This window comes from Neophocaena asiaeorientalis, unplaced genomic scaffold (assembly GCF_003031525.2).
Source record: "Neophocaena asiaeorientalis asiaeorientalis breed wild unplaced genomic scaffold, Neophocaena_asiaeorientalis_V1.1 scaffold43, whole genome shotgun sequence".
In the NCBI taxonomy this organism is placed as follows: domain Eukaryota; kingdom Metazoa; phylum Chordata; class Mammalia; order Artiodactyla; family Phocoenidae; genus Neophocaena; species Neophocaena asiaeorientalis.
The window spans coordinates 11,903,465-11,927,460 of NW_020173674.1; the positions used below are offsets into that span (position 1 = coordinate 11,903,465).

Genomic DNA, 23,996 nt, shown 5'->3' on the forward strand with positions numbered 1-23,996 from the left:
TTCTCTGCTTCTGCCGCCGCCGCCCCCTCCTCCGCCTCTTCTACCCTGTTCTCTCAGGCTGCTGCCGTCCCTCTGTGTCCAGAGCTCCCCACTGGGCCCCTCCAGACAGCCCCTCGCCCCGGGCTGTTCCGTCTTCCCGTTGGCCCTCCCTCCTCCAGCAGTTTACAGGCTGTCCCTTCCGACCTCTCTGGCCCCAGATCCGGCCGGAGATCCCAGGTCCATAGGGCCGACCCCGCCTGCGGCGATGCTTCTCTGGGCCTCTGCCCCCGGGGCTGGAGCTGCCTGGCCTCTCCCCTGCCCTTCTGAAGGCCTGTGCTCCCAGGGGTCAGCTAGTCTCCTGACTCTTGCGGATTGGGAATGCTCAGAGCCTCTGAGACTTTACAGCTTTTGGCTCTGGCCTTGGTCACCTGGCTTTCCTGGCTGGGGCCTCTGAACTGCTGCGACCCCCTCCTCTTGGGGAAGGCGAGCTGCAGCTTCTTTGCTGCAGCTCCTCACACTGCTGAGGTGTCCACGAGGCCCCCAGCTGAAGGGTTTTTCGCTTCTGGACCAGTTCCTCTCCATTTCTAACCACCCACAGCATGTCCCTGGTAATAATGTTCAGGGACAAGGAAACAGTCTTGTGTTTTTTTAATTTTACTTTTTCCCATCATGTGCCCCTCCTCCACGCACACGTGGACCGGCTGTGCACAGTTATTCACCCACCCACCCACAGGGAGCGTCCTGTGTGGTAGCTGGCTGACCAAGGGATTGACAATCATGGGTATCTCTCTACCTCCTTCATATCCCCTCCCAACTTTGAAACAAGATGGGGCAGGGTAAAAGTGAGAGGTGGGTGGGTTTTGCAAAGGTTGGGCACCTGAGGTCCCTTCGGATTTGGTGCTGTCTTGCCAGACCAGCCGGAGTGGGTGACTTTGAGGAAGGCAGTGCCCCTTGCAGGTTGGAGAAGGTTGGGTCGTCCTCACCGACTGTGGGCACACTAGGTGATAGGAAATACCCCTCTTCCTTTGGAACAAGGGGGGCAGGGCTCTGTCAACCTGGGTGGGGGTCTTGAGGGTGGGATGGTGCTTCAGGAGCCAGGATGGGAGCTGAGGAGGTGGTGAAGTGTCTGAAGAGCAGGTGACATGACTGGGGCCTGCAGGAGAGAAGGAATGGTCTGGAACAACGGAAGCCTGTGGTTTGGGGAAAGGAGGAGGTGGTCACCAATGTGTTAGCTCGTCGGTGACACTAAATGGAATCATGCTAATAATGGCCAACATTTGCTGGACGCTTATTAGGTGCTAGGCATGGTGCTCAGCCGTTGTGTGTATCCTCTCATGTAAGCCTCTCTCTTTTTTTTTTTTTTGCTGCGCTGCACGGCATGTGGGATCTTAGTTCCCTGACCAGGGATCGAACCTGTGCCCCCTGCAGTGTGCAGTGAAAGCGCTGAGTCTTAACCACTGGACTGCCAGGGAAGTCCCTCATGTAGGCCTCTTAACAGTCTCAGTAACTGTGTTTTCCACATAGGGAAACTGAGGCTTAGAGAAATCAGCAATGTGCCTAAGGTCACAGAGCTAGAAAGTGGTAGATCCACCCAGCATTTGAATCCATTTGGTGTAGCAGATCTGAAGCTTCTGTTACAAGCTTAGAGGAGGGGCACCCGTTTGGCTTCTACCATAGGGTTGTGTCATTAGGTTTAAAATTTCTACTTCAGCCCCCCTCAAAACCCCTCAGGTCAAGTCTAGGCTGGTGAGTGATGCCCACATACATTCCTAGGCTGTGGCTGTCCCACTGTGACTGTCCAAGAAAGGGAACCCTAGGGAGTTTTCCCCCAAGCCACCCCGCCCCCCGGGTGTTCTCAAGCCCTGTCCCATTCTCCCAGCCCAGGCCTGGGCCGGCTCCTCCTTCCTCTTGGCGAGGCTCTGGAAATCCAGTGGGAGGCCATTGCTATGGCAACAGGACTAGGCCCTGACTTTACCTCATCAAATTCCAAGCTGAAGCCAAAGCGATTGAGAAATTAAAGAAAAAAATGTATTCCAGATGTTTACTTTTTATTCCTTATTTTTCCGTGTTTGGATGAGACAGCTCTGAAGGAGGCGGGAGTGGGGCAGGGATGTGGAAGGAGGAGGGGGGATGTGGGGGGAGAGGGAACCACTCCCAGCTGCAGGAGGGAGGGAGAGAAGGAGGGGGAGCAGGAAGGGGGAAGCAGGCAGGCAGGCAGTGGGCGGAGCCCCAGGTTGGGGAGGAGCGGGTTTTTCCCGTCTCCCATGAGGTGATTCACAGAGAGACTTCAGACTTTGCGGACCTCTTACTCTGCCCCGAGTAGATACCTCGAGTGGGGCCACCGGACCCCGGGGGTTACCTTGGGAGAGGTAAGTGGGGTGCCACGGAGAGCTGGCAACAGGAGGCAGCAGTGCGCGGCTCCCTGAAGCTCCAGGACTTTAGGGTTAGGAGACGAGACAAGAGTTGGAGAGTGATCTGGGAGGTGTGCAGGGCGTGGCGGCTGGGGACCTCCCTTGACCTCCCCCAGCCCCCCTCCTGAAGTTCCCTCTTCCTGTCCCGCACTCTGCCTCTGCCAGAAGTCGGAGACGTCCCTCTCCACCGAGCCTACTGCCAGCGCCCAACCCTTTTACTTTCTTTTCCTGGGTCTTCAGCCACCCCAGCTTACACCCCTCTGCTTCCCACTTCTCACGCAGCTCACACCCCTCTGCTTCCCACTTCTCACGCAGGTCCGCCGCATGTGATGGAAGTATCTACTCTCAGGGAAGGCACAGCCATGGCTTCCCTACCGCCCCGGGAGCCAGAGGAGGAGCTGGTATCTGCTGGCTCTGAGCCAGGTACCTATGGGTGCAGGGTGGAGCAGCGGGGTGGCTGGGAGGAGGGTGGGAGGGGCGGAGGCTTGAACCCCCATTCTGTCTTGGAGCGGTCGGGCGAACGATGACTCTGTGCAGTGAGAGGGAGGGAGGGAGGAGTTCTCAGGACGGGCAGGATGTCTGAAAGGTTCTTAGCTTCCATTGAGACCCTTCAGAACTGTTTGAGATCATAGCTCTCCAGCAGAGGAGAGCAGACTAACCTTTGAGATGGTGTGGATCAAACCACATGTTTGACAGAGGAGGAAACTGAGGCCTAGGGGGGAAATGGCATGCACCTCTGGATTTGAACCCAGGCCTCCTGGCTCCCTGTCTAGACGCCTTTCTTGCCCTGAGCCAAATGAGTGGGCGATGAAGGATTCTATTAAAAGGGCTGTGACCATGAGTAATTCAAGGTCTTTTATTTGGTATTGAAATGCCTTATGTAGAAGGTAGGTTTCTGGTCTTTTTTTTTTTTTCCGCCTGTACCAGGTTTACTTCTGTTTGGCTTAGGTCAGTAGTAAGTTTGCATTCCTGATCACACACCAGATGACAGTGTGGCCTGAGTGTGCACTGGGGGAGGGGGCAGCAGGGTGGCAGAGTAGGGACGCTGAGCTGGGATAACAGGTTTACTGTGGATGGTGGTATAGCAGAGTATCATGTAAGAGGAAAGGACTACCTTGGGGAGATGGTGGGCTGACTAATTGATGTGGGTAGGCAGGTACTCATTTATTAGCTCACTTGCTCATTTATTCATTCATTTGTTAAGAACGTGTACTAGGTGCAAAGTGGGTACAGGGAGAGATAGCTGCCAGCTGGACCCTTAAATAGCTTTAGCTTATAAGGGGGACTGACTAGACATTTTGGGAATTTGGAGATGGGAGTTGTTTCTGGCACGTGTATGGAAAATCAAGGAAGACTTCATGGAAGAGGTGACATTTGACTTGTACCTAGAAGGATGTGAACATTTTGAGTTTGCACGGTGGGAGATGAAGTTCTGATTGCTGTTCTTCTGACATCCCCCCCAACCAACCCTTTCCTTTTGGTAGGTGACGCTCGGGCCAAACCCCCTGTCAAGCCCAAACCCCGAGCCCTGCCCGCCAAGCCAGCCCTGCCTGCCAAGCCCAGCCTGCTGGTGCCTATTGGACCTCGGCCTCCCCGGGGTCCTCTGGCCGAGCTGCCTTCTGCCCGGAAGATGAACATGCTGGCAGGACCCCAGCCCTATGGTGGCAGCAAGCGTCCCCTTCCGTTTGCACCAAGGCCTATGGCTGAGGCCCCTACTGGAGGAGAAGCCACCCGAGAGACTGTGAAAGAGGAGCGTGGGAAAGAAGAGGTATCCCCCTTGACACCTCCAGCTCGATGTGCCGCCCCGATGGGTGTGCGGAAGGCGCCCGCCCCCTTCCGTCCAGCCTCGGAGCGCTTTGCAGCCACCACAGTGGAAGAGATCCTGGCCAAGATGGAACATCCAAGGAAGGAGGTCCTGGCCAGCCCTGACCGCCTCTGGGGCTCCCGCCTCACCTTTAACCATGATGGCAGCTCAAGATATGGCCCCAGGACCTATGGTGTGGCCACAGGTCCCAGGGATGAGGATGGTGGGACCCTCTCCAGGGAATGGGCCCAGGAGGGGCCGGCAAAGTCTCCCACAGAGTGCCCTGAAGAGCCCAGCAAGACCCCCGAGGAGAGGTGAGGGGGTGGGAGACGGTATGTTTGGTTGCAGCCTGGAGGACAAAGTGGTAGTTGCATCTGGGATTGTGATCTTCGCTTTTAGGTTAGGTCTGAGTCACAAAACATTCCCCCAGCAGACAGTGCTACTATGTTCTTTTTACAATGATAGTTCTCTATACAGAGTTGATGTATGTTTTTAGTAGAGTTCAAATGTACTATAGGGAAGTTTATTTTCAGGTTTTTTTTTTTATACTGAGAGCCAATCTTTGCCTCACTTAATCCACAGCCATGCTGTTTAGTGAAGGGAATATTAGGCCCATTTTAGAGATGAGGAAACTGAGGCTCAAGAGTGACTTCCCCTGCTCCCTTAGCAAGTGAGAGAGACAGAGCTGGGGTTTTAATTCGGGTCTGTTTTCTTCCAGTGTGTGCTTTTAACTTTAACTGCTAGCTCGTGCTGTGGGTGCAGCCGTGTGCCAGGTGCTGTGTGTGTGTGTGTGTGTGTGTGTGTGTGTGTGTGTGTGTGTGAGTGTGTCAGTTTGAGGAGGGCACAGTCTGGCTGTGAGGAGGAGTTTGATGGGAGAGGAAAGACATGAATACACCTTGATGCCAGGCCAGCTAGTGTCAACGCACAGGAAGTACAGCTAGGTTGGAGACTGTTGCGTATGGTATACTTGCCTAGAGTTGGTGCCAGTATATAAAAGAAGGCTGACCAGGAGGTGCCCCTGGGCACTGGAAGAGGCTGAGGGCTGTCAGCTGCATGGAGGCCATCCTCAGGGCAGGGAGAGCTGCTTGAGGCGCTTGGCAGCTGGGCCCCTGGCAGCTCTGCTGGGCCCACAGGCCCCTTCCCACTCCTGCTGCTGTGGAGGGCAGGGCCGCTGTTGTCTGAGCGGAGCTGGAAGGTAAGACTCTTGCCCTACCCTGCGCTGCTCTGCCCTCCAGCCTTTCCCCTCTCTCACCTTAAAGTGCCTGGAAGGCAGGGCCTCCTATCAACTCTTGTCCCAGGCCTGGGCTCCCAGGAGGTCACACCCTGTCCTGGCTGGGTTCCACCCTTCATCTTCCCCTCCTTTGCTCCAAGCCAGGCTTAAAATGAACAACTTCAACCTTGGAAAATCACTCTTCCCTCTTCCCCCTTTCCCTCCCCCTGCAGTTCCTCAAGAAGTATTGGCAAGGCAGCAGGACCAGCTGCATTCTCCCTGGTGGCAGCAGGACATTAACCCCTTAAGGGAAGGGGGGCGGGTAACTTTTTGGGAGCCACGGAGGGGTCTGGGCAAGCTGCATCCTCTTCCCAAAAGAGTTGGCGGAACTTAACCCTTGGTGTGCAGGTGGGGAACAGGCACTGTGTCTGGGGCACTTTGTGGAAACTGCATAGCGTCTCTGTCCCCCAGTAGGAAATGCCTGTGGGAGGTGGGAGGCAGTTAACATTGGATGCTGTTGCAGTCACTTAGGCAGACCCGTGATCAGCTCTCCCTTATCTACCCTGTGACAGGCTTTTCCATTCTAGGCCTCCATTTCCCCTCTTTCTCCCTCACAGGAACCCCCTTTTGGACCTGGCCTTCAATGGGGACCTGGCTCAGCTGGCCAGCTCTGAGCCACCTACCGACGTGAGTTATCCTCCAGTTACAAATCAGAACCGTGGTATTTTAGAGCTGGAAGAGTCTAAGATCTTCTCTTGAAGATCTCTTGAAGATCTAAGATCAGCTCTTTGACCTCCTTGTAGTTTAGATGGGGAAGCAGAGGCCGTGGAGGAGGTGACTGGCCCAAGGGCTGGCCCTGGGACTCAGATTTCTCAACTTCCAGGCCACCCTGGCTAAGTGTGGCTCAGGCCCTGAGGCTCTTACAGTGTCCAGAACAACTGTCCTTGATTATCTACTGTGTGCTGGGCACATCCCAGGAATGTTGACTAACTTAATCCTTGTGGTAACTCTAGCTAGCAGGCCCCTTTGGTCCCATATGAGAGGTGAGGACACCCGGGCTTGAAAGGTTAAGTAACTTACCCAGGAGCTGAGGCAGGATCTGAAGGGTCTGAGTCCACGGCTCTCCCTGGCCGGATTGCTTTCTCAGGGTTCAGAAGAGAGGAAGAGTCCTTTCTTGGGGGTTTCCTGTTACATCCCCTCTCCCGACAGTGTGCTCAGAGGGCAGAACGGCCTGAATTTCTGAGTAAGTGATGTAAAGGGTGGTCCTTCTTACTCATAGAGCCCTTGCTAGCCAGAGGCTGTCCTATCTGCCCCATGAGGGAGACCTGACTCCATTCATTTGTCTGTCCAAAAGTATTTATTGAGCAACTACTGTGACCTGGGTACTGGGGAAACAGCAGAGAACAAAACAAAGACCGCCCCTGCTCTCAGGGAGCTCACCTTCCAATGCGGGGAGGCAGATGCCAGCACAGACATCCCTGTGAACCAGCAGATGTGTAGTGTGTCACACAGGTGCTGGGGACACCTGGAAGGGTTCTGGGGTGAGGGTAACAGGGGAAGGCCTTGCTACGAAGAGGGGGATGGAGTGAGCTATGTGGATGTTGGGGAATAGCATTTTTGGCAGAGGGAACTGCAAGTATGAAGGACTTGGTACCTTCCTGGCAAGGAAGCCTGGGTGTCTGGATCGCAGTGAGAGAGGAGGAGTTGGGCCATAGGGAGGACCCAGAGGTGATAGTCTTGCAGGACCCTAGGAGGACCTTTGCTTGCGTGAGGGTATTATGCCATTGAGGGGCTAGAGGAGAGGAGTGACCTCTGCTGTTCTAGTTGTAAAGAGTCACCCTGCCCTCTTGGTTGCAGGGAGCCCAGGGCAGCAGCAGGGACTAGTTAGGGGGCTGTTGGGGTAACCCAGGTGAGAAATGATGGTGTCATGGACTCTGGAGGTACAGCCCGTGGTGGAGATGGCGAGCAGTGGTGGCCTCTGTCTAGGATCTGAAGGTGGCGTGGACGGGACTTGCAGATAGACTGATGTGAGGAGAGAGCAGAATCGAGGATGACTCCAGGGCTTCTGATGTGAGCGACCAGAAGGTTACTCTTTACGGAAAAGGGGACTTCTTAGGGTGAAGCAGGATAGGGGGAGATCAGAGGAGCTTGCCTCTGGATTTGTTGAGTGGGAGATGCCTTGTAGGCATGCAGGTGGAAACGTCGAGGGGGCAGTGGGATATTTGAGTCTGGAGCTGCAGGGCCTCGTCAGTGTAGAGATGGTAGTAAAGACAGCTGAGATCACCAAGGGAGTGGGTGAGGCCTAGCGGAGGAGCGCGGGAGAAGCCGGAAGGAGCAGCGGTGAGGTAGAAAATCCAGGCAGTGTGGAGTGCTCCGGAAGCCACGTGAAGCTAGTAGCTTGCAGGACTCGGGGGGCTGGTGGGGGACCGGAGGAGGGCGGATTAGTGGTCAGACGCTACCCATGGGGCAAGGAAGATGAGCACTGAGAAATGGGAGTTAGCTGCAGGGCGTCATGGGTGACCTTGGCCAGAGCGGTGGGACGGCGGGTGAGGAGAGAAGCCCATTTGGAGGGGGTTCAGCAGAGGATGGGCGAGAGCAGCTGTGGGGATGGATACTGAATGGAGAGCCCTGTGTTTAAGAAAAAGGGGTGGTAGCCAGAGGGAGAGAAGGAGTGAACAACACTGTGTTACCGTTTTTTTTTTAAGGCAGAAGAAACGAGAGCAGTTTGTGTGCTGCTGGAAATGATCCAGTAGAGTGGGAAAAATCAGTGGTGCAGGAGAGAGAGAGGAGGAGTTGGCCTTAGCTCTGAGCAAGGACAGTTCATGGCCACGGCAGGGAGCAGAGTGCTTGGGCTCCTGTGCGGGCGGCGGGGCTGTGGGTGCTGGTGTGGGTGTCCTCCGCCCGTGGCCTCTGCGTTCTCAGGGAAGGGGGGCAAGGCTGTCAGCTGAGAGAGCCCGGGAGGAGCTGTGGACTTTTGAGGAGACCAGATGGGAAAGCGTTGCCTGGGGGGTGGGGTGTGTGTGTAGTAGAATTGCTGGGCCCGCAGGGGGGCCCTCTGAGGGCAGGGGGGTGAGCCGCAGGGGGCCCAGCCATCCTGGTTGCGTGCTTTTCTCCAGCCACGTCCAGAATGGCTGCCCGGGTGCAGCCTTGAGGTGGGGAGAGCTGTGTATTTAAACAGGTTAAGCAGTAGGGTGAGGGAGGGAGCTGTGTAAAGAAGTGACATCAGTGGCGATAGAGAGAGAAGGGAGGGAGTCTGACGGGCAGAAGGAAGGAGGGTTAGTGGCTGTGCTTCTCAGAGGGGCTGAGGGATTAAGCCGGGTGGGGGATGGAAAGAGGGCGGTGGACAGATGGGGGTGGGAGTGGGTGAGCGGGACACCTGAAAACGAGGTTATGGAGGAGCAGTCCTTACAGGTAAGGACAAGGTCGAGGGTAGGATCCTGGGGACAGGTGGGTCACAAAGGAATAGGGGAGAGGCGGGCAAGGACCGGAGCCAGGATGCTGGATGGGTTGACTGCGTTATAACAGGGGTAGCGCTGGGGAGGGTGGCAGTGGTCCAGGAGCTCTGCTTCTGAGGGAAGGAGGGGTGTGTAGGGGCCTCTAACAGGAGGGGTTCTGGATGGTGTAGTTTAAGGGCATGAGCTTTAAATTAACCAGAGCTTTGTAGAGGGGACAGCGGGTGGAGGGAATGGAGGTTGGCCTTGAGCAGGAAGCAGGATGCCTCCCCCTGCCCAGACCCGGCAGGTGGTGATGTGCAGCAACAGCCCCATTGGCGAGAGGGCGGCAGGGGAAGCGTGATCTCTGGGGGTGGGCAGAGCTCAGGTCGGCGAGACTCGCCTTGCCGTCTGGGGACAGGCTGAGTGGAGGGGTAAAGGAGTGCCAGGTGTTTGGTGGCCCCAGTGTCCCACAGTATGCATTCTTTCTCTGAGTCCCGTCCTGAAAGGCCATGTGCACAAATCTTACTTAATCCTCACCTAACTGAGATGGACGTTGTTGCCACCAGCCCCAGGGTACAGGTGGAGAAGCTGAGGCTCAGAGTGACTTCCGCGCAGGAGGGCGCACAGCTTACAAGGGCCGGGGCAGGGGTAGCTCGGGGCCGGGTGCCTTCCCGTCCCCTGGGCCTTCCACCTGAACGCTGAGGCCGGCCTGCCTGCCTCCTTGAGTCGGTACTGTGATGCATAGAGCCGGGTGGAGAGCTCCACGCCACCCCTGGGAGGTAGGAGCTGCTCCTGGGAGCCGGTCTGGAGCTGCATGGGGCCTGGAGTCCTGCTCTGAGGCCGGACCTCCACTACCCCCAGACAGCTGGAGTCCCAGTTCTCCTTTTCCCTTTGTAAAGCCAGTGTTCTTGACCCATGAACCGTGGACCCTTTAGAAGATCCTTAGGTGAGCAATACTGTGTGAATAAGGCCACGTGCATTTTGTGGGGAGAGGGCCAAAAGGAGGGGTCTGTGGACCCTGAGAAGTTTAAGACACTCGAAGTCATCTCGGAGCCTCTTGCGGCCATCTTGGGTGGCTGCCCCTCTGCGCCCGGGTTTCCTCTGTGGAGTGTGAGCGTGTGAGGCAACCGCTGACCTGAGGTCTCTGCAGGGTTGGCAGGGGGCCCCCCACCCAGCGGAGTGGTGAGTGATGGCTCTTGACCTTTCTCTTGCAGGTTTCCAAGGCCTGGGTCCCCTCCAGTCCAGGCTTCACCTTGGAGAATGGAGGCTCAGCCAGCCCAGGCCTCCCCGTTGAAGCCTCGGGCTCAGCCCCCGAGTCTCCCCGTCGTCTTTCCTCACCCGCTGAGAGCTCTCCCCGCCACTCACAGCTTCCAGAAGCCCAGAGCCCTGCAGCTTCCGGAGCCTCTCCCTGCCTCCCCAAGACCCTGGCATCCCCATCGGCGGCCCCTCCTGATGAGGGCTCCTGCCACCCCCCTAGTCCGGGGCTCCCCTCTCTGGGAGCCCTGGAGGCCTCCAGACCCGGCAGCCCTCCCCTCCAGGAGCTCTCGGGGCGCCGCAGCCCGGAGCAGCCCCCAGCCGCCTTGCCCCAGCCCCTAACAGACGGGGGCGAGTTGCTAGACCTCCCTTGGACGTTGCCATCTGGGGACATGGCGGCCACAGGGGGTGAGGACCTCCGTCCCGTCAGCCTGGCTCAGCGCCGATTTTCTGAAGGTGTGCTCCAGCCGCCCGGCCAAGACGAGGAGAAGCTGGGGGGCTCGCTGGCTGCCCTGCCCCAAACCCAGGGGAGCCAGTCGGCCCTGGATCATCCCTTTGGGAGTGGGACACAGTCCAGCTGGAGCTTGTCACAGTCCTTTGAATGGACCTTCCCCACGCGCCCTTCGGGTGTAGGGGTGTGGCGGCTGGACTCCCCGCCCCCCTCCCCCATCACTGAAGCCACTGAGGCCGCGGAGGCTGCAGAGGCTGGAGACTGGGCTGCATCCAGCAGGGAGGAAGGAGTGTCCCAGCAGGCGCGAGGGGCCCCGCCAGCTCCAGAGGGCCCAGGAAGGCCTGGTTCCTGGATGCAGGCGGATGATCTGGGCACCTCCCCAATGCAAAAGGGCGATGGGGAGAGCCATCCTCAGCCCCCAGCTGTCCCCCTCGAGCCCCTGCCAACAGCAGGGGACCAGCCTGGACCAGTCTTGCTGCAGGCAGAGGAGAGGTACGAGGAACGGGAACCCCTGCCTGGACAGGGATCCCTGCTTCCTCTGCCCACCAGGGAGGCCGCCCTGCCCATCCTGGAGCCGGTCCTGGGGCAGCAGCAGCCAGCACCCCCTGACCAGCCCTGTGTCCTCTTTGCCGCCATCCCCGACCCCGGGCAGGCACTGCCTGCCAAGGAGGAGGCCGTGACCCTTGCCCAGGCTGAGACCACCGAACCCAGAACAGAGGTTCAAGACCCACGTAGGGCGTCCCCCGAGCCTGCAGGCCCTGAGAGCAGCTCCCACTGGCTGGATGACCTCCTGGCTTCACCATCACCCAGTGCTGGAGGTGCAAGGCGGGGAGCTGGATCTGAGCTGAAGGACACACAGACCCCAAGTGCTTGCTCTGAGGTGAGGACAGGGCACGGGGCAGGGCTTGGGATGGAAGCCAGGCCTTCGGAGGGTTTTGTTCTTTCAACGTGGATTTTATGTGATCAGAGCTTGGGATCCAGCCATGATCAAGGGCACCTAGGACGTGCCCCTCAGAGCTGTGCCATCAGGCAGAGCTGGCAGAGCAGAGGGTGTGGGACGGTGCTTAGGCTTTAGTGTGAGTTCTTATCGGACTCCAGCATCCACCGGCTGACTGGTCTTGGGAATATACCCCAACCTCTAAGCTTCAGAGTCCTTTCACAATGATAACGTTTGCCTCTTAGGCTTGTATTGTGGGTAAGATAGACGTGGAAAGCGCTGGGTGCAATGCTTGGCAAACACTGAGTGTTCAGTACGTTATTACGGGTGGCATTATGAAGGGCACCAGCATAGCCAGTTAGAGCCATGGGCTCTGGACGCAGACTGCCTGGATTCGTGTCCTGGCCCTGCTCTTTGCCCACGTGTGACCTTGAGCAAGTGACTTTTCTGCCTGTGTCTTGGTTTCTGCATCTGTAAAATGGGGAGAACAGTGATGAGCTCTACCTTGTAGTGTGACGGTTACAGTACCTGTAAAGTACTAAGAATAGTGCCTGGCTCATCACGAGTGCTTGGTGAGTGTTGCCTTTTATGAACGTTATTACTATTAAGCTCAGACTTGCCTCTGTAGACAGGCAGCTGAGGCCCAGAGGAGGCAGAGCCTTGTGCAAAGGTTACCCAGCAAGTTGGTGGCTGGGCCAGGGCCAGAGCGCCAGTTCCAGGGCCAGTGCCCTTTCTCCTACCAGGCTGCCCCAGAATCTCAGGGCTGGGGTCCAAGTGGCTTTTGAAATGTATTTTTCAAGCCCAGCCTGGGCTGGTAGGGGTGGGGCTGGAAGGAGGGAGGAGCCTGGGGGCCTCTGGGGGCAGAGGTGGGGGCAGGAGGACCAGCAGGAAGGAGTTAAGACCAGGCTGGCTCCTGAAGTAGGTGTGTCTGTCCCAGGATGTGGGTGACTCAACTGGCTTCTGGGCGGGGCTGCCGGAGCTGCAGCTGCTCTGGAGGGAGCGGGGCCAGGGCCAGCGAGAGCCAGAGCCGGAGCCATCGGACAGGTCCGGGCGAGGGGAGCGGCCCAGCCCTGTCCTGGCACCCGCCGCGCCCAGTAGCCCGGGACGGGCAGGGGGCAGGAGGCAGGGGCCATGGCCCGACCTGGGGACGGGGAGCCCAGCCTGTCTGTCTTGGAGAGGCTGCTGGCCAACGCAGCGCTGCGGGATGAGGCTGGCTGGCTTCGCAGCCCTGAGCCCAGGGCTCCCCCACCCGCAGGAGTGAGTCAGGGAGTGTGGGGTGGGGTGGGGTGCCGGAGCCGGCTGGGTCTTTTCCCCGGTGCAGGAGGAGGCTGTCCCTTCTGCCTCCCAGGCGGGCAGGCGGGCAGGCGGGCGAGGACTGAGAGGTCTTCCCGGGGAGGCCTAGGCAGGAGGGTGCTTTCCTTAGGGAGGAAGTGGCTGGGAACTCACGAGGGCTAGAAGGGTGTTGGGTGGCGTTGGGATTTTGCCTTGGCAAGGAGATCGTGGAGGGGCTTAACGAGTTCTTGATCTCTCCCTGCTGAAAGTATAGCCCCGTACCCATGTGAAGACCATTCTGCCAGGCAGCCTCTCTCCTGGCGGTTTGCCAGGTGTTGTCCAAGGGCTGTAAACACGACCATGGGATCATCGATTGAGTGTCCATGGTGCGCCAGGCACTGTGCTGAGTACTTGGCTTAAATGATTTTGTCTAATCCTCTTGTACCACCCCAGAGTAGGAATTACCTCATTTAGGGATGAGGACCCTGAGGCCCAGAGTGGTTAAGTGATTTGTCCAAGGTCACACAGCTGGGATCCAAACCCAGGCTTTCTGTAGCCGAAGTGGGGCTCTTGGGCACTAGGCGGTGCTGACTCTCTCATTCTGGACTGATTCTCACCCTGATTCTAAGCATAGTTTCTTTGTTTCTCTCTTTTTCCTGATGCTCAGGGACTCCTTGGCTGGGCCCAGAAAGATCTGCAGAGTGAATTCGGGATTGTAGCAGACACACATCCCAGCAGTTTTAGTCCTTGCAGCTGGTCCCAGGACACTTCTCAGGACTATGGCCTTAGGAGTGCGAGCCCTAGAGGGGGCCCAGGCCTTGGAGAGAGGGACTGGACCAACAAGTGCGGGCACGGAGTGGGGGAGGGGAGCTCCAGGGAGTGGGCCAGCAGGTGTGGCATCGGCCAGGAGGGGATGGAGGTCGGCAGCCAAGATGGGAGTGGAGTGTCGGCCCCGGGGGGGCTCACGGCCCAGGACCAAGTGATTGGAAAGGCAGCCCAGCCTGGCACTCCGCAGGGCCAAGAGGTAGATGTTCGCGACTGGGAGTTCAGAGAGAGGGATTCCCAGGGCTCTTACTCCAGCCAGGGTGTCGAAATCCAGGGCCAGGAATTTGGGAAGAGAGATTCTCTGGGTACTTCCAGCAGTCAGGATGCAAGCTTTCATGACTGGGAATTTGGGAAGAGGGATTCTCTGGGTGCTTCTGCCAGCCAGCATGAAGATGAGCAGAGCCAGGAACTGGGGAAGAAGGACCAGCTTGGCAGGTACGGCAGCCAGGGCGCAGGTGAGCCGGACCAGGAGTTTGGGAAGAGCAATTCTTCACTGAGCACCTACAGCAGCCGGGGCGCAGAGCAGCCGGACCAGGATTTCGGGAAGAGCGCCTGGATGAGAGACTACAGCCGCGGTGGCAGCTCCATGGCCCTCGGCTCCCAGGACAGAGGCTTCGGAATGAGAGCCCTGAGTGCCGGGTTCAGCCCCGAGGAAGCCCAACAACAGGACGAGGAGTTTGAGAAGAAGATTCTGAGTGGCAGAGAGAGCCTGGGCGAGGCCAGCAGGGATGTAAGCTGGCCTGAAGAGGCTGAATCTGGGGGCTTGTTCAGCCCCAGCAGCCCCCAGTCACAGGATGGGGCACTGGGACAGAGAGACCAGAGCAGCTGGCAAGGCGGTAGTGCCAGCCAGGAGGTTGGAGGGCTGCAGGGAAGACGGCAGGCAGGGGGCCAGAGCCCCAGTGATGCCGACCGGGAAGACAAGGAGGTGGGGCAGCGAGGCTGGGCCGGTGACTTCAGCCTCAGCGTTGTCCCCCAGCCAGAGGCGGCCTTCAGCCCAGGGCAGCGGGACTGGAGCGGCGACTTCTGCGTGGAGGCTGCCGAGAGGAGCCATCAGTTTGGCATCATCGGCAACGACAGAGCGAGCGGCGCTGGCCTGAGCCCTTCTGGCAAGATAGGAGGCGGCCACTCTGTGGCTCCCGGGGAGACCTTGGCCGGGACCATGGACTGGAGAGACCAGCTGGGCCTTAGGAACTTGGAAGTGTCCAGCTGTGTGCGTTCTGGGGGCTTGAGTGAAGCCAGGGAGGGTGCCATGGGACAGGTGGGCTGCGCAGACAACCTGGGCTTGAGAGACGTGGAGCTGGCCAGCCGTCTGGAGACTGGAGGGTCTGTGGAGCCCAGGGGGATCAGAGTCAGGGAGAAGGACTGGACGGCTGAGGTCGGGTTGAGGGGCAGAGATTTGGCGGCAGTGGGGGAGGTAGGAGACCACAGCCAGGCCAGAGAGAGTGGCGTGGGGCAGACCGACTGGTCAGTTGTGGAGGCAGGAGAGTTCCTGAAATCAAGGGAGCGTGGAGTGGGTCAGGCAGACTGGACACCTGACCCAGGGCTGAGAAACAGGGAGCTCGGGGCGGGCCAGGTGGACTGGGGCGACAATCTGGGCCTGCGGAATTTGGAGATGCCCTGCGACCTGGAGTCTGAGAGTTCCCGGGGGCCGCGGGGGTGTGGAGTGGGGCAGACGGACTGGACCCAGGACTCGGGGCTCCGGAATGTGGAGCTCTTGGGGGCCCTGAGTGAAGCCAGGGAGCATGGGGTAGGGGAGGTCAGCCAGTCTCCTGAACCAGGCCTGAGGAACGACGGCGTCTTGTCCCCTGGCCTGGAGGCCAGAGACCCCTCGGAGGCCAGGGAGCTGGGAGTTGGCAAGACAAGTGGGCCAGAGACCCAGGGCGGAGACGATCCCCTGCCTTCCGTGGCCATCTGCCCCGAGGAACCTGGATCAGAGGCAGGGGAATACCCCGGCTTTGGAGCCAGGTAAGGGAGCGCCATCCCAGGGTGGGGAGGGAAGGTGTGATGGCTGTCTGAAAAGTGCACCCTTTCTAAGGGGGATAGAAACCGCCTTACCCCAAGAACTTCTAGTGTTTGGAAAATTGAGATGGTTTGGACTGTGAATTTTTACTTTATTTTTTAAGCTGAACTCTGACACACACACAGGTGAGTTCCTTTTTTGAACGATGAATGTGATGGTTGAGGTGTGACTTTTGCAACTCGTGCTTTAGGCTCCCTTGGTGATTGTGAGTATGCTGGAAGATACGTTCTGTCTTTGGTTAGTTTCTGGTGGTTGTTCCCCAGGCCTCTCGGTCCTGAAGCTGCAGGTTCTCCAGGACCAGGGAACACGGATGCTTTCATAGGCTTGGGGGAGGAGGACTCCGCGTCGTCTTGGCCTGAGCACTCCAGGTCAGGGTGGAGCGGGCAGTGGCACTCCTTGCTTCTTGCAATGGGTAGGATCCCTGTGCTTCTTGCCTGCCTTGTCTTAAGGCCCAGAAGAGCATCAGTTTTAAGAACCTGAAAGGCAGGAATCCCTGGCGGTCCAGTGGTTAGGGCTCTGCACTTTCACTGCTGCGGGCCCGGGTTCAACCCCTGGTCAGGGAACTAAGATCCTACAAGCCTCGTGGCACGGCCAATGAATAAATAAGTAAATAAAATAAAAACAACAACAGAGAATAAACCCTGGTTTAAAAAAAAACAAGCAAAACCTGAAGGGCATTGGGACCTGGCTCCTGGCCCCAAGACCTTGGCCTCCATGCACAGAGTTTCTGAAAAAGAACTTTGCAAAAAAAAACCAAACCGATAAGTTTTCCGAGCCAACCACAGTCTGTCCCTGAGATTTTTCTGTTCTAAAACCAACTGAGGTGATGTTGCACCTGGTAAAGGTGCTAAAAAGGAATTGTTTCTATTTCCTTAACATTTCCATCCACTGAGGTTGGGTTTAATTCTCTTGACTGAGTAGCAGGTTCGACCTTTTCCAACCCTGGAGCTTCTCACCTGGCGTGAAGGGAAGAAGGGAGGGGGTGTTGGATGGGATCTGTGTTAGAAGTGGAAGGGGCTGATGGTAGTGGGAGGGGGGCAGGAGGGAGCAGCAAGTGTCTATAGAGGGAATCGGTGGGGTGTCGGGGGGGTCAGGAGAGGCGTTTGGGGTTGAGGAGAAAGGAGAGGGGAAGGTGGACAGAGCCTGGGGCCAGGACCATGCCCCGGGGAGTATTCTGGGGGCTCAGGCTGCTGAGGGGGAGACGGAGTGTGGGCAGAGGTGAGGCCTGCAGGAAGGGCTTGAGTGTCCCGGACTAGGAGTCCACAGGCTCCTGGGATCCTGCACAAGTTGCTGGACCTCTCTGAGCTGTAACATTCCGGTGGGGAGGAGAGCGTAGGCTCCCCGCGGTTGCCCCGGATTCCTCTTCCCAAAGCGGGGAAAGGGATTTTATCATCTCCGGTTAGCAGGTCGGGGAGTGGTGTGACCCGCTTTAGGTCACCGAGTCAGCAATGTCTCTTTCTGACTTCTGCGTCTTTACTGCGTTCAAGGCTCTTAGACTACCACGCAGTGGGACCCACAGCCCTCCACCTTTCCCCGAAGATTGGGGTGGGCCTTGGGAGGGGGAAAGCCAGAATATCTCCCCTTGTTTAGGATGGAGGGAGAGGCTGGCTGGGGGACTGGGTTGGGGAAGGGGAAGGGGATCGGCAGAGAAGCTGGGAGTCCTCAGTGTTCAGCTCTCTGAGCTCCGGTCTCCATCACACCTAGAAAACGCTTGGGTTTTTCCGACCATGTTGTGTGTTTGGAAAACGCCACTGTGTACTCAGTGGGCGTACAGGAGACTTAGGGAGTATGGATATTAGCACTGAAAGCACAGGAGTAAGGAAACCTGTATATCTTTCTCTAATGTGATGTTTCTCAAGCTTATTTGACTAATATCCAAGGGGCTGGTGTTCTGAGCATCTGACTTAGGGAAATTCTACCCTCTGGAAAGTTGCTCTTTAGAGGAAATTTTGGAGGTTCTCCTGGTAACGAGAAGTCCTCGAGGACAGTTCAGAGGCGGCTGCCAGGTTTGGGTCCTGATTCTGCCATCACCCCTGTGACCTTGGGCAAGTCCCGTCTCTGCTCAGGCCTCCTGTGTCTTGTCTGTCATTGGGAGTAATCGACCCCCGACACCCGCAGCATTGATCTTCACACTTACCCTGTGGAGCGGGAAAGGGATTTTATCATCTCCGCTTAGCAGGTCGGGGAGTGGTGTGACCCGCCTAAGGTCACTGAGTCAGCAATGTCTCCTTCTGGAGTTGGGCTAGGAGTTCATACACAGGAAGTGATAGAAACCTGCCTGGCACGTGGTCGTCACTGACCGAATGCTCACCACCAGTATTTGTATCTGTTTTGCGAGTGTGGATGGACGTGAGGAACTGTCCCGAAAGTGAGGCCTTGGAAGACATTTTGGTCATCATTCTGTGTGGGACAAAGGTTCCCCTGCTGGTGGTCATTGGCTGTACCACTGTCCATATAACTGGGACAAGAGCGGCGCTGGGGAGAGCTCAGGCCCCTCCCCTCTGTGTCTAGGTCACCTTGTCCTGGTGGGAGTGGCGCTCCTGGGTCTCCTGAGAGCTGTTGCACGGCCCTCTCCTCTCTCTGGCCTCCTGGTCATCTCCTGCCCCTGCCCCCAGGCCGCAGCGAGGCAGAAGCCTCCCAGCCATTGGCGGGGGTGGAGGGTCTTCACAGAATGTGAGAGGACCCTCAGAGATACTGAGGCCAGCTCCTTCATTCTGTGGGTGGGGAAGCAGGCCCAGAGAGGCAGTGTGACTTTCTCAAGGCCCCACAGCTTGTGAATGTGGGCTCCTTCACGTTCCCTTGGGCCCCAGCCCTGTAACCATCTCTCTGGGTGCTCTTCCTGTCTCCCTGGGGTCAAGGTCAGCTGCTGCCCCTTTAGACACATCATTCCAGCTTCAGTCCTCACCTCTCTCATTTTCGGTCTTGGAGCCTTGAACACGAGGAAACTGATTTTTTGTGCATCTACTACATGCCGATCCCCGTGTTTACACCTGGAGTGGCTGTGGGGTGGGCTTGGTTAAGAGTCCCGGGCCTCAGCAGCCTCTAGGACCAGGCGGGCGAGGGGTAGAGGTGGTGTGAGACGAGTCTACACCTGGAGTGGCTGTGGGGTGGACTTGGATAGAGTCCCGGGCCTCAGCAGCCTCTAGGACCAGGCGGGCGAGGGGTAGAGGTGGTATGAGACGAGTCCTCAGGCCGGGAACCTGTGCTGAGCACGAGGATATCCTAAAATTCAGCAAGGGCTGACTGTGTGCTTGGTGTACATTTCTGCCAACAGACCCGGCAAAGTATAGGTACTTATATTATCCCCATTTTACAGATGAAGACACTGAGGCTCAGCGTGGATAAGTAACTTGGCCAAGGCCACAGGCAAGGGGCGCAGTCCATATGTGTGCTGGAGTGGGCAGTGCTCGGGACAGGTTCCTGACCTGCTTCCCTGCCGGGGAGTGACTCAGGTTATAGGTGTTCTGGGTGCTCCCACAACAAGGAGAAGGAAAGCTTCTCCCGGGGTGGGGTGACGGGTGAGTGGGGTTTAGACAAGTCAGCAGGGATGAATGCTTCCCTCCCCCACCCCATGGTCACCCCCAGAGCCCACCGAGCCCCTCAGCTGCCCTCTGCCCACGTGGCTCTGGGCCAGGGCTCGCTCTGGAGGTGGATCTTCCCATCCACCCATCCTCGTCCCCTTAGCTCTCGGGGCCTGCCCTCAGCCTCCTCCCTGCCTCACCCCGGGAGAGGCTTTGGGCAGGGTCTCCTCAGGGTGGGTGGGGTGCTGCCACTGCCCCCTCCCTCCCTGGCCTCCCTGATTTCATGCAGGGGGGTAAGCTGGCTTTGGCCCCCCTCCAGGGCTGCTCCTGACTCCGCTGCCTTACATCTGTCAGCAGCTTGTGGAAGGACAGACTGACACACGCTCTCTCCTGCCCTATCCCTTCTGGCCTGGTACTGCCTCACCTACCTCACACTCTTCCCCTCCAATCTGGGACTCGTGGCCTGGCTTCGGGGTACTGTCCTGCCCGCCTTTCCCATGGCTGTGTGCACGGTGTGTGTGTGTCGGGTGTGGCTCTGCTGTGCCTGTGGTGTGGTGGGTACGAGGTGTGCGTGGAAGGAGTGACCGGTGAGTAGTGCACGCTTCCCTGCAGATGTGCCATGAGAGTGCAGGTGTGTCTGTGTGTTTCAGGGGGGCAGCTGGGCAACACAGGCTCCTCGTGTGAGGAACGTGAGCTAGTGAGAGTGTGGTATGCTGTGCCTGGTGTGTTCTTGTCATGCTTTGAGGGAGCAGATGCTGTGTCGAGGTGCAAGGTGACCCAGCCTCTCATTCCCTCGGCAAATATTTGCTCAGTCCTGCTCCTGGCCAGGCCCTGGGCCAAGGGCTGGGAGCACAAAGGTGGCAGGGGGCCCGTCTTTGCCCTTGAGTTGCTCACAGTTGGGCAGTGCGGACAAAGACCCACGGACTCTGAGGCAGGGGCTGGGCCAGGTAGAACCCAGGGCTTGCAGGGCTGGGGAGAGCGCTGGCTGGGGGAGGGGAGCCGCTGGCTGGGGGAGGGGAGCCAGCCGGCTTCAGAAGACGAGTTGAACTGCATGGGGAAGTGAGCAGAGAGGCAGTGGGAGAGCCTTCCAGGCGGGAACAGCTTGTCCAGATACACAGTTGGATACATAGCCATCTGTGAGGGCCGGGTGTTCAGTGAGACTGGGGTGTGGGGACGGATGACCTGGAGGGTGGGGGCCGAAGAGGCAGGATGGGCAGATGGACCGGTGCCTGGCTTATCCCAAGGAGAGTGACCACCTAAGCTGGTGCCCTTGGGAGGGACACAACTGACAGCATCAACAACAGCGATGGTCGTGGTAACGGTAACTTATTTATAGGGCACACACCGCGTGCTCTGCACCGTGCTGGGGGCTTGAGAGTCTCACTGCGGTCCGCCAGTGATTCTGTAGTTAGGAGACCCCGAGGCTGTATAGGTGAAGGCACTCATCCAAAGTCTCTGTAAGTGGTGGACCTGGGATTTGAACCCACCAGGCTGGCCCAGGTCCTGCCCTCTGTGCTGTGTTGTATGAGGCCCCTGTCGGGAGAAGCGTGGACAAGAGGGAGAGCGAGAGGTTGGGGAAAGCGCCCTTCGGGGAGGGAGATGTGGTCCCACGTGACCCTGGCCTCTGGTCCTCTGCAGCCCTGGCAGATGCCTGGCCCGCTCCCCGCCCTCCGGCTCCCAGGGCCCGCTGGAGGAGACGCCGGCTGCCAGCTGCTCCAAGGCAGCGGCCCGGAGGGAGTCGGCAGCCTCGGGCCTCAGGGAGCTGTCAGAGGAGGAAGGGGCCGCAGCAGGCGCTGACCAAGGGGAGCCCCTGGAGCCTGGCTGGGACCGTCTGCCCTCCTGGAGGCCTCAGCCTGATGGTGAAGCCAGACAGACAGAAGAGGTGGACGGCACCTGGGGCCCTGCAGGGACCGGGCAGAGCAAGCAGGACCGGATGCCGACCCCCCAGTGGCCCCCCCGGGGCCCTCCCGCCAGCTCCACCAGTCAGGATTTCTCCTTCATCGAGGTCAGTGGAGGGGAGCCCAGGGCAGTGGGTGGGATGTTGTTGGGGGTATGGGGGGTGCTCGTCCCTTGGGCCTCCCTCATCTGTGTGGGCCCTGAGCAGTCTCAGTCCGGGAGGCAGAAAGCAGGAAGCTCCAGCCCGAGGCTGTTAGGGGCTCCCCTGGGCTGGGGCAGGACCACGAAGAGGATGGCAGTGGTGTTGCCCTTGTCCCAAGCAGGACACCGAGATCCTTGACAGTGCCATGTATCGGAGCCGTGCCAACCTGGGGCGCAAGCGTGGGCACCGGGCCCCGGCCATCCGGCCTGGGGGGACGCTGGGCCTATCGAAGGTGGCAGAGTCGGACGCAAGGCTGTTCCAGGACTCTACAGGTGGGGCCGGGGTGTCGTGTGATGACATCCGTGTCCATGTCTGAGGGTGGTGCAGGGGCGGGGAGGTCTGGGGTTGCCGCCTGTGCTGAGCCCTTCTCTGGGCCCTTGCAGAGCCGCGGGCTTCGCAGGTACCGTCTTCAGACGAGGAGGTGGCGGAGGAGCCTCAGAACCGCCGGACACGGGTGACCAAGGGGCTGAAAGTCAACCTCTTTCCCGGCCTGAGCCCATCAGCCCTGAAGGTACCATCTGATAACGGGGCCATCTGACCACCTTGCATCCAGCCTGCCTTCCCTCCATCCATCTACTCATTCCCTATCCCCTTCCTCGTGTTCCTCCTCTCACTCTGCTCTCCCTGTGCTGGGCGCTAAGTGGGATGGAAGGAAGAACAAGGCGTGTTTGTGTCCCACAACTTCCCAGGGTAGTGGGGGACATGAGCCATGCCATCATTAGCCCTGGTGAAGGGGGAAGTTTAGGGGTCACTGGGGGGGTAGAGGTAAGAGGCGGGCCTGCTCAGAGAGAGGGAGAAACAGTGGGTGCAGGGTGGGAGGGTAGATTGGGGAAGGCCTCATGTGATGACTGTAGCTTTGAGGTGCACAGGTGTGAGGGGGGGAGACGTTGGAGACAGAGGGAGTGGGAGGAGCGGAGGCACAGGGACGGGAAGTCACGGCTGGCTTCGTCCAGCCCAGTTAGTCTGGATTCATTTCGGCAGTGTCTCTCTGAGGGCCTGCTGTGTACCAGGCATGGCTCAGCTCTCGGGGGAAGCTCATCTCTAAGCGACTTCGCATCCACTGGGGTGAAAGGTAAAGGGGGTCTGAGCCTGACTCTGGGGACGGCATACTCTGGGGAGAAGGCCTAGCCTCCTGTGGCTGCTCCTTCCTGCGCCTCTGACATCTGTCTGCGCCTGGCTCGTCTCTCAGGCCAAGCTGCGCTCCCGGAACCGCTCGGCTGATGAGGGGGAACCGACAGAGGGCAAGTCGAGTCAGAAGGAGCCCGTGATCCATCGCTCCAAGTCCTGCAAGGTCCCGGGGCTGGGGAAGCCCCTCGCGTTACCTCCCAAGCCAGAGAAATCCTCAGGGTAGGTGACCTAAGCGCCGGGCATTCACTGGCCTCACTGCGTTGGCCTTCCCAGGAAGACCCTGCTTTACAAGAGAGGAGAACTGAGGCCTTGAGACGGTTGGCGTGAGCCCAGTCTGCTCTGTTCGGTCGGTGCCCGAGTGCTGGTCTCTAACCAGGCCCGAGGTCACCTCTCCCGGTGGGAGCGGCCTTTCTGTCCCTACCACTCCCTTCTGACCTTCGCCCTCTGCCTTCAAGGTCAGAAGGGTCATCGCCCAACTGGCTGCAAGCCCTGAAGTTGAAGAAGAAGAAGGTCTGAGAAGTCACTGAGGTGAGGGCAGGAGCTGGGCTTGGGCCTGTCTGGGGTTGGGAGTGAGTTCAGGGCTGAGGAGGGCCTGCCCTGGAGGACTCAGGAGGCCCCAGAGCCTCTTCTAGACCCGAGGTCTCCATCCCTCTTTCTCTGCGAGGCTGGAAGCAGGCAGCTGAGGCCAAGTTCCAGAGACCTGGCAGGTCCCTTGGCTTGGGGACGTCCATCCCCACCTTCCTTCTTGGGCTCAAGGAGGGTCCCCTGTGCCCTGTAGGTGGCCTGAGCGTGGTCCGCCCGCCCTTCCAATCTGGGACCCTGGGGTGCCTTCACTAGGCTTCACTAGACCCTGGTGGTGCCCAGCAGGGTCTCCATCACGCCGGGCTCCGCTGGGGGAGCCAGGCTGCGGTGTGGGGAGGCGGGTGTGCAGTGGATGGGGTGGGGGAAAGCGGAGGGAGAGACGCCGAAGCGCCTCCTCTACTCCCACGTCTCTGCCTGACCTCTTCTCTTTCCTCCTGTTGCAGGTCCTTCCCATCTGGCAGTCTCAGGCAGTGCCTGTCCCTGTGGGGTCCCCGGCAAGGAGACTGCTGAGCCCCCTATGCCCCAGGCTGCAGCCTCTGCCCCCTCCACCTCCGGGGGCCGTCTGGGGAGGCACAGTTATGCACTTTGTATCACCGTCCCAACTCCCCTCACACCTCCCTCCCAACCAGTTGTTAGCGATCGAAGGTTTAGGTCCCTCCCTCCTTCGCTGTCTTCCCACCTGCCTCTCTGCTTCCTCCTCCAGCCTCCCGTGGGTTTTCTTTTGATACCAGTTTATAGCATTTTTTATAAAAGCCTTTGATTTTTGTAACGGGCGGATCCCAGCCCCACCCCCGGTCTCCCTCCGCCATGCCAGGTGCCCCACAGAAACTGATACCATTTTGCCACTTGAAACAATAAAGTTTTTTGGGAATTGGTGCTGCCCAGGTTGTGGTGTGTGGTCGTGGCACCTCATCCCCTGTCCGAGGCTGTACCTGGGGAGATGCTGGTTCTAGCCCTGGCCGACCAGGAGCTTGCTCTGACCTTGAACCCGTCACTTCCCTGGCACTCGCTGGGCACCCACTGAGGAGGGTGTATTGGTTACGGTAGGCTGATTGCCGATTCACACAACC

The 23,996-nt window shown here is 58.7% G+C and overlaps 1 protein-coding gene across 2 annotated transcripts; it reads left to right on the top strand.

The window, feature by feature from the left end:
* The first annotated feature begins 2,214 nt into the window (after window positions 1-2,214).
* Window positions 2,215-23,793, top strand: CNOT12 (CCR4-NOT transcription complex subunit 12). Of its 2 annotated transcripts, XM_024748837.1 has the most exons (12): window positions 2,215-2,348; window positions 2,706-2,813; window positions 3,875-4,508; window positions 6,022-6,091; window positions 10,053-11,423; window positions 13,420-15,542; window positions 20,757-21,123; window positions 21,338-21,488; window positions 21,600-21,727; window positions 22,406-22,563; window positions 22,800-22,872; window positions 23,370-23,793. In XM_024748837.1, the coding sequence occupies exons 2-11, from the start codon at window positions 2,720-2,722 to the stop codon at window positions 22,858-22,860; spliced, it is 5,157 nt and encodes a 1,718-aa protein (XP_024604605.1). In that variant the 5' UTR covers window positions 2,215-2,348; window positions 2,706-2,719; the 3' UTR covers window positions 22,861-22,872; window positions 23,370-23,793. The 2 variants fall into 2 exon arrangements, with proteins under 2 accessions (XP_024604605.1, XP_024604606.1); XM_024748838.1 differs by lacking the exons at window positions 22,800-22,872; window positions 23,370-23,793 and adding an exon at window positions 22,198-22,288 and having other exon boundaries at window positions 22,406-22,559.
* The last annotated feature ends 203 nt before the right edge of the window (window positions 23,794-23,996 follow it).